Raw genomic sequence first — 13,278 nt, 5'->3', positions numbered from 1 at the left:
TCGTAATTGGCTACACAACGGCCGAGATGCATGCGGGTACGTTTTGTACACAAAACTGTTCAATTCGGCACATACACAGTGGCTAAAACAACGCTCAAAATTCGCCATTTGTTAAATTGTCCCCCTCTCAATTTCAGACTTAGCTTGAGACATGTTTTCTAGAAGTTCATAGAAAATCGTATGACGATGTGATATTGCGAACGAAGAAAGAAGTACGTTTTACTATCGCTATGGAAAACTTGATCCATTACTATTCGATCTTAATCCACCACACAACGAGCGAGATGCATGTGAATACATTTTGTACACAAACCTACTCAATAGTGGTAATAACGACGCTCAAAAGTCACTTTCTCTTTAATTATACATGATAAGACATGTTTTCAAGAAATTCACAGAAAATTGCATGATGACACGTATTTGTGAGCGAATGGGATATCTATAGCCAATTAAAATTCGAGCACATGAAGTAGATTTCTGGGGGTTGTGATACACTTGTTAACTGTGTCTGGATACGTCCCGGCGATTACGTTCACGAAAAGTGTAAAAATATTTAAAATGTTTGGCATCGTTGTCTTTCTGATATTTTCTGGATTATTACACAGATTTCTTTGAATCATTTTACCAAAATACACATTGAAAGTGGTAGACGCAAAGCAATATTTTATCTCCCGTTTTATTCACGTGGCGTAAATCCACCATTACACAACACTGATAGACTTTTGTCAAGTATGTTACGTGTAATATCTGGTAGAAATATATTATCGTCATCAGACATTCGTTAGAACTTACACATTACTGGAAATAGAATGGGACTAGATTAAATAACGTAGATATGTTACATCAAATATTATACGTCGAATACGTCTGTAGCAGCCCTTAGTGTACTTTCTTTTTCTTTCTTTTGATAGGTATATACTGTTTTCTGGACTTTACCTGTAGAAGTAAGATTTCAAGAATACACGCAGATGGGGACAACGGACAATATATAGGCGGATATATGAGTGGTGATGATACTGATGCTACAGTGACATTTGGAAGGGCAATTTCGACGGGCACCGGCGGTGGGCTACCAAAAGAATCATTGGAAAGTAATGATCCGAACTTTGGAACCGGTGCACGTATTTTGGATATGCCAGTTCAGGGTGGTAGGGAGCGTGTTGGAGCCTTCTATTGTCAAGCCGTAAAAGGAAACGTGACTGAACGGATAACAATAATTGTCATGGCTAAAGACAGTAAGTAAATTTGTATGGCCTTGTTGCCACATGCGCATGCAACTTTGCCTGTATGGAGCTAAAATATTTTTGATTTACTAAAGAGAAAGCGGTCTATATTTTCGTAAGGGGAGTGTATTGCAAATGGGACAGCGCCATCAAAGTTCCGAGTACAAAGAATACAATGGTAGCTACTGGTATCCAAGAGCTACCAAGAAAAGAAATAAACAACAGGGTGATTCGCTACGTGATTCGATCAGTCTAAATTTAGGCTAAACGCTATAAAAGCTTTGAAATGCAAATTGAATGTGCCGCGCTGTTATGTGTACTGTATTTAAGCACTTGATTGACATAAGGATTGCACGTCAAAGTCGCTAATAGTCGTAATCGCGAATATTAGCACTCGTCGCAACCTTTGACTATTATTATACTAAATAGCTGGGTACTAACCGTGATAAATGCTTATGGTAACAAATATTGTAAATAATGTTTCCAGTCTGATTATTTTGTTCTTTTCAACGTTTATTTTAATTGATCCATTCAGGTGTTATCACTCCAGAATCGATTTCTCACACTGTTAGCATCGGGGAAAGCTTAACGCTGACGGTACATGTAAATCAAGAGATAAATCCGTTTTATTGGCGAAGAAATTCGAGTTTAATACTTCCACGATCGGATTGGGATAACAAAAACATGATCGAAATTGATCACGTTTCTCTGGAACATGGCGGGATATATGACTGCCATGAGCAAGCGAATCGCACTGGTTTCCAGGCAATATTTCAAGTAGTTGTAAGAGGTATTTATTGTTGCTTTTGAATATTGTCTTTATTCAGGTAGATGACTCAAATTTCTGACAACCCATTATCCTATGAACTATACCAATATGAACCTAACACCGTCAGTATTGCCAATGCAAAATCTAGAAAATCTGCTACTGGCTGAATATTAGTTAGCTTCATGTTGATGTATAATTCATGCTGCAATATGATTGCTTGGATTACAAAAATAATGCCATATGGATTTTTTTTTTTTTCCTCATATAATTTTATTAACTTATATATTAAATGGTGTGTGAAAAAGATTTGCACAATTAGCACTACTTCAAGGGTTAATGGGGGTACCAAATTTTTCAATAGCAATAACACTAAACACGTCTATTTAGAACTCTTTGGAAGGATAATGTGTCTGTCCATTTCCATGGTCTGATATTTTTGATTTACTGAAGAGAAAGCGGTCTCTATTTCTTGCAAATGGGACAGCGCCGCGCCATCAAAGTTCCGAGTAAAAAGAATACAATTTTAACTCCTGGTATCCAAGAGATACCAAGAAAAGTAATAAACAACAGGGTGATTCGCTACGTACTTCGATCAGTCTAAATGTAGGCTAAACGCTATAAAAGCTTCAAAATGCAAATTGAATGTATCGCGCTAATGCATGGTCTATTTTTCAACCATACTACAGCTTGTGTGTCATACAAATGGGGTCCTAATTGTTCCTATGACTGCCCAATTTGTATTAATGGAGGAATATGTGACGATAGGTCAGGTGTTTGTGTCTGCGCACCAGGATTTATTGGAAAGAACTGTGAAGAAGGTAACGTTATCGTTAATCATTGTTATTGTTTTAATTTCGTTGTAACTGTATTAAAATAGCAAAAAAGAGAGCGTTTAAGCTTATGCAGTATAGTATAATTTAGTTTTTAAATAAAACGAAAACTTACTCACTTTTAATTACAGGCCAATAATTCTCTTTTTATGTTGCAGAATTAAAAGACAAATAACTATCTAATAAATATAAACACATAAACAACCATGTATACCTATATTAAGTATTTAACTTAAAATTGCCAAGTTCTTCGAAGAAATTATTCTACTTCTGACACCTTGAAGCAAGACAAGCAATTTGATTATTATAGGGTCAGCGCGGATCCAAATACGACAAATATAGCTAAAGGGGTGCATGTCAACCCACTTTTCCTATTAGACTATTAACACTTGATTCAGAGTTTTCCGTCGTCCCGTCTGTGTTTGAAATTTACACCGGCTTTTGAATTCATTATTGCGATTTTTTTCAAAAGTGAAAATTCAAATGTATTTTTTGCGGTAAAAAGAAAATCGTGTGTGATATGCCCTGATTACTTTAATTTGATTATTGATCTTTGTTTACAATTTGAAGCTATTTGAGATATTAGAGATGGAACCCCACTTTTAAGTAACCCTGCAAGAGTTTGTGTATCAAGACATAAATGGGGAATCTGAAAAACAAATGCAACTAGACTTAGCTGTGGTCTAAGACCACGAACACAGCCGTGTTGTGACCCCTTAATGGCCTTTGACCCCAAAATATATGAAAACCCCATAGACATTGGCTAATGTCAATGTATGTGTGCACGTGGCATAACTTTGCCATGTTATTTTTTGGCAGAAGGGGCATTTTGAAGGTTTTTTGTCTCAGACCGGAAGTGACCCCTTAATGACCTTGTACCCCAAATAAAAAATACCACGTATACACTGAGTAACATCAATTCATGTGTGAATGTACCGTCTCTGTGCTATATTTTTCTTGGCTGATAACGTTTTTTGAAGTTATTTCGTTTTATACCGGAAGTGACCCCTTAATGACCTTTGACACCAAATCTGTGTACACCCTATAGACACTGGGTAATAACAATGCATGTGTGCGAGTGGCATCACTGTCCCACATAATTTGTGGAAGAAGATGCATTTTAAAGGTATTTCTTTTTATACCGGAAGTGACCCCTTAATGAGCTTTGACCCCAATTAAAAAAAATACCACATATACATTGGGTGATTGCAGATCATATGTGAACATACTGTTACTGTGCTATGTTTTACTTAGCTAATAAAAATTTGTGATGGTTTTTCGTTTTATACCGGAAGTGACTCTTTAATGACCTTTGACCCCAAAACTGTGTACACCAAATAGACACTGGGTAATAACAATGCATGTGTGCAAGTGAGGTCGCTGTCCTACGTAAGATGTGGGAGAAGATGCATTTTTAGTTGAAATCACGTTTTTGACCCCTATGACCCCTGCGTGACCTTTGACCCCACGGGTTTCCTGTGACATGTAGGGGCACGGTCAATGATCATTGCGACCAAGTTAGGTCAAAATCGATGTGAGCATGTGAGTGCTAGAGCAAATGTAATGGTTGACAGAAAGAAAGAAAGAAACTAGATATATTGCATCCTTAGTAAGGCTGCGAAGTCTAGCCGTGACCTTGAAATGACATCTGATGACCTTGAAATGACCTTCACCACATTTTGCATCATATCCACATAACATATACTAATTTTCATTCAAATTGAATAAACTTTGTAATTTGACCCCTTTTGACCTTTAATTGACCTCTGGTGACCTTGAAATGACCTCCAATATATTTTGAATCATATCAAGATCACATATACTAATTTTCATCTAAATTGGACAAATATTAGAATTTGACCCCTTTTGACCTTTCGTTGACCTCTGGTGACCTTGAAATGACCTCCAATATATTTTGAATCATATCAAGATCACATATACTAATTTTCATTTAAATTGGACAAACTTTAGAATTTTACCCCTTTTGACCCCTAAACAGACCCCTCCTCCATGTTTAAGCCAAATCTGATTACAATCGTATATGAACATAATGCTACAGCCCTTTTGGCATTATTCTGATGATCACAGCACGTAATATGCAGAAAATATTGAATTTTAAAGTGATTTTCAGTAATCAACCATTTTTGTCCCCTGTTTGACCTTGAACTCAAAATCTGTGAGAACCCCATAGACACCAACTAATGTCAATGCATATGTGTCAATCGCATCTCTGTACCATAGAATCTGTAGGAAAAGAAGCATTTTGAAGGTATTTGGTTATGTGCCGGAAATACCCCCTTAATGACCTTTGACCCCAAATCTGTGAGGACCCCATAGGCCCCGGCTATAGCCAAGGTAAATGTCCAAATCTCGATACTCTACCATGTAATCTGTAGGAGAAGGAGCATTTTTGGTAAAAATCACATTTTTAGCCAAAATTACTCATGCGTGACGTTTGACCCCAAATGGGTCATGTCAAATTTAAAGGCTGGGGTAGTGGAGCTTGTGCCCAAGTTTGGTCATAATCGGTCAAATAATGAAGGAGCTAGAGCAAATTAGGTTAAATGTTGACAGAAGAAGAAGAAGAACTAGATATATTGCATCCTTAGTAAGGCTGCGAAGTCTAGCCGTGACCTTGAAATGACCTCTGATGACCTGGAAATGACCTTCACCACATATTTTGCATCATATCCACATAACGTATACTAATTTCCATGCAAATTGAACAAACTTTGCAATTTGACCCCTTTTGACCTTTGGTTGACCTCTGGTGACCTTGAAATGAAATCCATTATATTTTGAATCATATCAAGATCACATACACTAATTTTCATTTAAATTGGACAAACTTTAGAACTTGACCCCTTTTGACCTTTGGTTGACCTCTGCTGACCTTGACATGACCTCCAATATATTTTGAATCATATCAAGATCACATATACTAAATTTCATTTCAATCTGACAAACTTTAGAATTTTACACCTTTTGACCCCAAAACAGACCCTCCTCCATGTTTAAGCCAAATCTGATTACAGTCGTATATGAACATAATGCTAGAGCCCTTTTGGCATTATTCGGATGATCACAGCACGTAATATGCAGAAAATATTGAATTTTAAAGTGATTTTCAGTAATCAACCATTTTTGTCCCCTGTATGACCTTGAACTCAAAATCTGTGAGGACCCCATAGACACCAACTAATGTCAATGCATATGTGTCAGTCGCATCTCTGTACCATAGAATCTGTAGGAAAAGAAGCATTTTGAAGGTATTTGGTTATGTGCCGGAAATACCACCTTAATGACCTTTGACCCCAAATCTGTGAGGACCCCATAGGCCCCGGCTATAGCCAAGGTCAATGTATAAATCTCATTACTGTACCATGTAATCTGTAGGAGAAGAAGCATTTTTGGTAAAAATCACATTTTTAGCCAAAATTACTCATGCATGACGTTTGACCCCAAATGGGTCATGTCAAATGTAAAGGCTGGGGTAGTGGAGCTTGTGCCCAAGTTTGGTCATACTCGGTCAAATAATAAAGGAGCTAGAGCAAATTATGTTAAATGTTGACAGAAAGAAGAAGAAGAACTAGATATATTGCATCCTTAGTAAGGCTGCGAAGTCTAGCCGTGACCTTGAAATGACATCTGATGACCTTGAAATGACCTTCACCACATTTTGCATCATATCCACATAACATATACTAATTTTCATTCAAATTGAATAAACTTTGTAATTTGACCCCTTTTGACCTTTAGTTGACTTCTGGTGACCTTGAAATGACCTCCAATATATTTTGAATCATATCAAGATCACATATACTTATTTTCATCTAAATTGGACAAATATTAGAACTTGACCCCTTTTGACCTTTGGTTGACCTCTGCTGACCTTGAAATGACCTCCAATATATTTTGAATCATATCAAGATCACATATACTAAATTTCATTTCAATCTGACAAACTTTAGAATTTTACACCTTTTGACCCCAAAACAGACCCCTCCTCCATGTTTAAGCCAAATCTGATTACAGTCGTATATGAACATAATGCTAGAGCCCTTTTGGCATTATTCGGATGATCACAGCACGTAATATGCAGAAAATATTGAATTTTAAAGTGATTTTCAGTAATCAACCATTTTTGTCCCCTGTATGACCTTGAACTCAAAATCTGTGAGGACCCCATAGACACCAACTAATGTCAATGCATATGTGTCAGTCGCATCTCTGTACCATAGAATCTGTAGGAAAAGAAGCATTTTGAAGGTATTTGGTTATGTGCCGGAAATACCACCTTAATGACCTTTGACCCCAAATCTGTGAGGACCCCATAGGCCCCGGCTATAGCCAAGGTCAATGTATAAATCTCATTACTGTACCATGTAATCTGTAGGAGAAGAAGCATTTTGGTAAAAATCACATTTTTAGCCAAAATTACTCATGCATGACGTTTGACCCCAAATGGGTCATGTCAAATGTAAAGGCTGGGGTAGTGGAGCTTGTGCCCAAGTTTGGTCATACTCGGTCAAATAATAAAGGAGCTAGAGCAAATTATGTTAAATGTTGACAGAAAGAAGAAGAAGAACTAGATATATTGCATCCTTAGTAAGGCTGCGAAGTCTAGCCGTGACCTTGAAATGACATCTGATGACCTTGAAATGACCTTCACCACATTTTGCATCATATCCACATAACATATACTAATTTTCATTCAAATTGAATAAACTTTGTAATTTGACCCTTTTGACCTTTAGTTGACTTCTGGTGACCTTGAAATGACCTCCAATATATTTTGAATCATATCAAGATCACATATACTTATTTTCATCTAAATTGGACAAATATTAGAATTTGACCCCTTTTGACCTTTCGTTGACCTCTGGTGACCTTGAAATGACCTCCAATATATTTTGAATCATATCAAGATCACATATACTAATTTTCATTTAAATTGGACAAACTTTAGAATTTTACCCTTTTGACCCCAAAACAGACCCTCCTCCATGTTTAAGCCAAATCTGATTACAATCGTATATGAACATAATGCTAGAGCCCTTTTGGCATTATTCTGATGATCACAGCACGTAATATGCAGAAAATATTGAATTTTAAAGTGATTTTCAGTAATCAACCATTTTTGTCCCCTGTTTGACCTTGAACTCAAAATCTGTGAGGACCCCATAGACACCAACTAATGTCAATGCATATGTGTCAGTCGCATCTCTGTACCATAGAATCTGTAGGAAAAGAAGCATTTTGAAGGTATTTGGTTATGTGCCGGAAATACCCCTTAATGACCTTTGACCCCAAATCTGTGAGGACCCCATAGGCCCCGGCTATAGCCAAGGTCAATGTATAAATCTCATTACTGTACCATATAATCTGTAGGAGAAGAAGCATTTTTGGTAAAAATCACATTTTTAGCCAAAATTACTCATGCGTGACGTTTGACCCCAAATGGGTCATGTCATATGTAAAGGCTGGGGTAGTTGAGCTTGTGCGCAAGTTTGGTCATAATCGGTCAAATAATGAAGGAGCTATAGCAAATTATATCAAATGTTGACAGAAAGAAGAAGAAGAAGAAGAAGAAGAAGAAAGAAACTACTGGGATTCAAGAGTCTAGCCGCCGCTCGGCTAGACTAAGAAGAAGAAGAAGAAGAAGAAAGAAACTACTGGGAAACAGGAGTCTAGCCGCCGCTCGGCTAGACTAAGAAGAAGAAGAAAGAAATCGCCCAAAAAGCAGGAGTCTAGCCGCCGCTCGGCTAGACTAACTAGAGCAACTGTGCCCTTTGCAAGGGCACGAGGTAAGTTAGGCGGATGATTGTGACGATCTGATGAAGCAGCAATACTGTGCTGGATAAGATAAGGATCATTGCCTTTAAATTTCAGCTCAATTGAAGCATTTTGAAAATTGACCTTTGACCCCTTTAATGCCCCCTAATGACCTTAAATGAATTTTAAAATGTTTTTAAAATGTTCAGAACATCATAAGGATTATTGCATATAAATTTCAGCTCAATTGGAGCATTTTGAAAAACTTGACCTTTGACCCCTTTATTACCTCTTAATGACCTGAATTAAATTTTAAAATATTTTTTATATGTTTAGAATGTCATAAGGATCATTGCATTTACATTTCAGCTCATTTGGAGCATTTTGAAAAACTTGACCTTTGACCCCTTTATGGCCCCTTAATGATCTTAAATGAACATCAAAATATTTTAAACATGTTTAGAAAGTCATAAGCATCATTAAGTTAGGCGGGCAGCCTAACTTATTTCTTTCTTTGCATTTCTTTCTTTCTTTAGTCTAGCCGAGCGGCGGCTAGACTCCTGTTTCTGGGCGATTTCTTTCTTCTTCTTCTTCTTCTTCTTCTTCTTCTTCTTCTGTCAACATTTAACATAATTTGCTCTAGCTCCTTTATTATTTGACCGATTATGACCAAACTTGGGCACAAGCTCCACTACCCCAGCCTTTACATTTGACATGACCCATTTGGGGTCAAACGTCATGCATGAGTAATTTTGGGTAAAAATGTGATTTTTACCAAAAAATGCTTCTTCTCCTACAGATTATATGGTACAGTAATGAGATTTATACATTGACCTTGGCTATAGCCGGGGCCTATGGGGTCCTCACAGATTTGGGGTCAAAGGTCATTAAGGTGGTATTTCCAGCACATAACCAAATACCTTCAAAATGCTTCTTTTCCTACAGATTCTATGGTACAGAGATGCGACTGACACATATGCATTGACATTAGTTGGTGTCTATGGGGTCCTCACAGATTTTGAGTTCAAGGTCATACAGGGGACAAAAATGGTTGATTACTGAAAATCACTTTAAAATTCAATATTTTCTGCATATTACGTGCTGTGATCATCCGAATAATGTCAAAAGGGCTCTAGCATTATGTTCATATACGATTGTAATCAGATTTGGCTTAAACATGGAGGAGGGGTCTGTTTTGGGGTCAAAAAGGGTAAAATTCTAAAGTTTGTCCAATTTTAATGAAAATTAGTATTTGTGATCTTGATATGATTCAAAATATATTGGAGGTCATTTCAAGGGCACCAGAGGTCAACCAAAGGTCAAAAGGGTTCAAAATTCTAAAGTTTGTCCAATTTAGATGAAAATTAGTATATGTGATCTTGATATGATTCAAAATATATTGGAGGTCATTTCAAGGTCACCAGAGGTCAACTAAAGGTCAAAAGGTGTCAAATTACAAAGTTTATTCAATTTGAATGAAAATTAGTATATGTTATGTGGATATGATGCAAAATGTGGTGATGGTCATTTCAAGGTCATCAGATGTCATTTCAAGGTCACGGCTAGACTTCGCAGCCTTACTAAGGATGCAATATATCTAGTTCTTTCTTCTTTCTTCTTTCTTCTCACAATTTGCTACTACTTCCACATCCTTGATCGGATTTCGACCAAACTCAGTCACAAGCAGTATTGGGTAGCTGGCTACAAAAGGTATGGGTTGTTTAACATGAAAGGTCATCCAAGGGGTCACAGGGGTCAAAAAAGGTCATTTTAACAGAAAATGCTCCGATTGAGCTGAAATTTAAATGCAATGATCCTAATGACATTCTAAACATGTTTAAAACATTTTCAAATTTATTTAAGGTCATTAAGGGGCCATAAAGGGGTCAAAGGTCAAGTTTTTCAAAATGCTCCAATTGAGCTGAAATTTAAATGCAATAATCCTTATGACATTCTAAACATGTTAAAAATATTTTTAAATTCATTTCAGCTCATTAAGGGGCAATAAAGGGGTCAAAGGTCAAGTTTTCAAAATGCTTCAATTGAGCTGAAATTTAAATGCAATGATCCTTATGACATTCTTTACATGTTTTAAATATTTCAAAATTCATTTAATGTCATTAAGGGGGTCATACCTGTAGAGGTCAAAGGTCAAGTTTTCAAAATGCCAGCTTTCCACGATCAAGGTATATTAAAACGGCAATTGATGAAACAGTCTTATTAAAATCAATACTATCCAGCACCCAGCACAGTATTGCTGCTTGATCAGATCGTCACAATCATCCGCCTAACTTACTTCGTGCCCTTGCAAAGGGCACAGTTGCCCTAGTTGTATTTAAATTTCAGCTCAATTGGAGCATTTTTCGGTTAAATGACCTTTTTTGACCTCTGTGACCCCTGGATGACCTTGGACGTTGAAAAAACCCATAACTTTTGTAGCCATCCACCCAATACTGCTTGTGACTGAGTTTGGTCGAAATCCGATCAAGGATGTGGCAGAAGAAGCAAATTGTGAGAAAGAAAGAAAGAAAGAAGAAATGCAAAGAAAGAAATAAGTTAGGCTGCACGCCTAACTTAAGAACTAGACTTAGCTGTGGTCTAAGACCACAAACACAGCCGTGTTGTAATCCCTTAATCACCTTTGAAACCAAAATATATGAAAACCCCATAGACATTGGCTAATGTCAATGCACGAGTCCACGTGGCATCATTTTGCTATGCATTTTGTGGCAGAAGGGGCATTTTGAAGGTATATCGTTTTATACCGGAAGTGACCCCTTAATGACCTTTGACCCCAAATCTGTGTACACCCCATAGACACTGGGTAATGACAATGCATGTGTGCAAGTGGCGTCACTGTCCTACAGAATCTTTGGAAGAAGATGTATTTTAAAGGAATTTCGTTTTATACCGGAAGTGACCCCTTAATGAGATTTGACCCCAAATAAAAAATACCACATATACACTGGGTGACTGCAGATCATGTGTGAACATACCGTTACTGTCCCATGTTTTACTTAACTAATAAAAATATTTGAATGTATTTCGTTTTATACCGAAGTGACCCCTTAATGACCTTTGACCCCAAATCTGTGTACACTCCATAGACATTGGGTAATAACAATGCATGTGTGTAAGTGGCGTCTCTGTCCCACATAATTTGTGGAAGAAGATGCATTTTAAAGGTATTTATTTTCATACCGGAAGTGACCCCTTAATGAGCTTTGACCCCAAATAAAAAAAAAAAATACCACATATACATTGGGGACTGCAGATCATATATGAACATACCGTTACTGTGCTATGTTTTATTTAGCTAATAAAATTTTTTGAAGGTTTTTCGTTTTGTACCGGAAGTGACCCTTTAATGACCTTTGACCCCAAATCTGTGTACACCACATAGACACTGGGTAATAACAATGCATGTGTGCAAGTGGGTTCGCTATCCTGCGTAAATTGTGGGAGAAGATCCATTTTTAGTTGAAATCACGTTTTGACCCCTGTGATCCCTGCGTGACCCCGCGAGTTTCATGTGACATGTAGGGGCACGGTCAATTATCATCGTGACCAAGTTAGGTCAAAATCGATGTAAGCATGTGAGTGCTAGAGCAAATGTAATGGTTGACAGAAAGAAGAAAGAAAGAAGAACCTGTAAGAAAAAGACACAGCCGTGACTAACGTCACGGCTGTGTAAAGAACCTAAGAAAAAAGACACAGCCGTGACGTTAACGTCACGGCTGTGTAAAGAAAGAAAGAACTAGACTTAGCTGTGGTCTAAGACCACGAACACAGCCGTGTTGTGACCCCTTAATGACCTTTGACCCTAAAATATATGAAAACCCCATAGACATTGGCTAATGTCAATGCATGTGTGCACGTGGCATCACTTTGCCATGTTATTTGTGGCAGAAGGGGCATTTTGAAGGTTTTTTGTCTCAGACCGGAAGTGACACCTTAATGACCTTTTACCCCCAAATAAAAAAATACCACGTATACACTGAGTAACATCAATTCATGTGTGAATGTACCGTCTCTGTGCTATATTTTTCTTGGCTGATAAAGTTTTTGAAGTTATTTCGTTTTATACCGGAAGTGACCCCTTAATGACCTTTGACCCCAAATCTGTGTACACCCCATTGACACTGGGTAATAACAATGCATGTGTGCAAGTGGCATCACTGTCCTACGTAATTTGTGGGAGAAGATGTATTTTAAAGCTATTTCGTTTTATACCGGAAATTACCCCTTAATGACCTTTGACCCCAAATAAAAAAATACCATATATACATTGGGTAGACATAATTCATATGTGAACATACCATCACTCTCCTATATTTTTCTTAGCTAATAGAATTTTTTCAGGTATTTCGTTTTATACCGGAAGTGACCCCTTAATGACCTTTGACCCAAAATCTGTGTACACCCCATAGACACTGGGTAATAGAAGATGCATTTTAAAGGTATTTCTTTTTATACCGGAAGTGACCCCTTAATGAGCTTTGACCCCAAATAAAAAAAAAATACCACATATACATTGGGTGACTGCAGATCATATGTGAACATACCGTTACTGTCCCATGTTTTACTGAGCTAATAAAAAATTTTGTAGGTTTTTCGTTTTATACCGGAAGTGACCCCTTAATGACCTTTGACCCCAAATCTGTGTACACCTTATAGACAC

At 37.3% G+C, this 13,278-nt stretch overlaps 1 protein-coding gene across 1 annotated transcript in view; it reads left to right on the top strand.

Moving 5' to 3' along the window:
• The first annotated feature begins 1,132 nt into the window (after positions 1-1,132).
• LOC140161674 (uncharacterized) overlaps positions 1,133-13,278 on the top strand; it is a 48,069-nt gene continuing 35,923 nt past the window's right edge. The window contains exon 1 of the mRNA XM_072184975.1: positions 1,133-1,235. Within this exon, the coding sequence (XP_072041076.1) occupies positions 1,133-1,235 (103 nt within the window). The remainder of the gene's footprint in view (positions 1,236-13,278) is intronic.

Source organism: Amphiura filiformis, chromosome 10, assembly GCF_039555335.1.
Source record: "Amphiura filiformis chromosome 10, Afil_fr2py, whole genome shotgun sequence".
Lineage (NCBI taxonomy): Eukaryota > Metazoa > Echinodermata > Ophiuroidea > Amphilepidida > Amphiuridae > Amphiura > Amphiura filiformis.
Note: the sequence above shows the minus strand (reverse complement) of the source record. Positions and strands in the feature narration are given on the sequence as shown.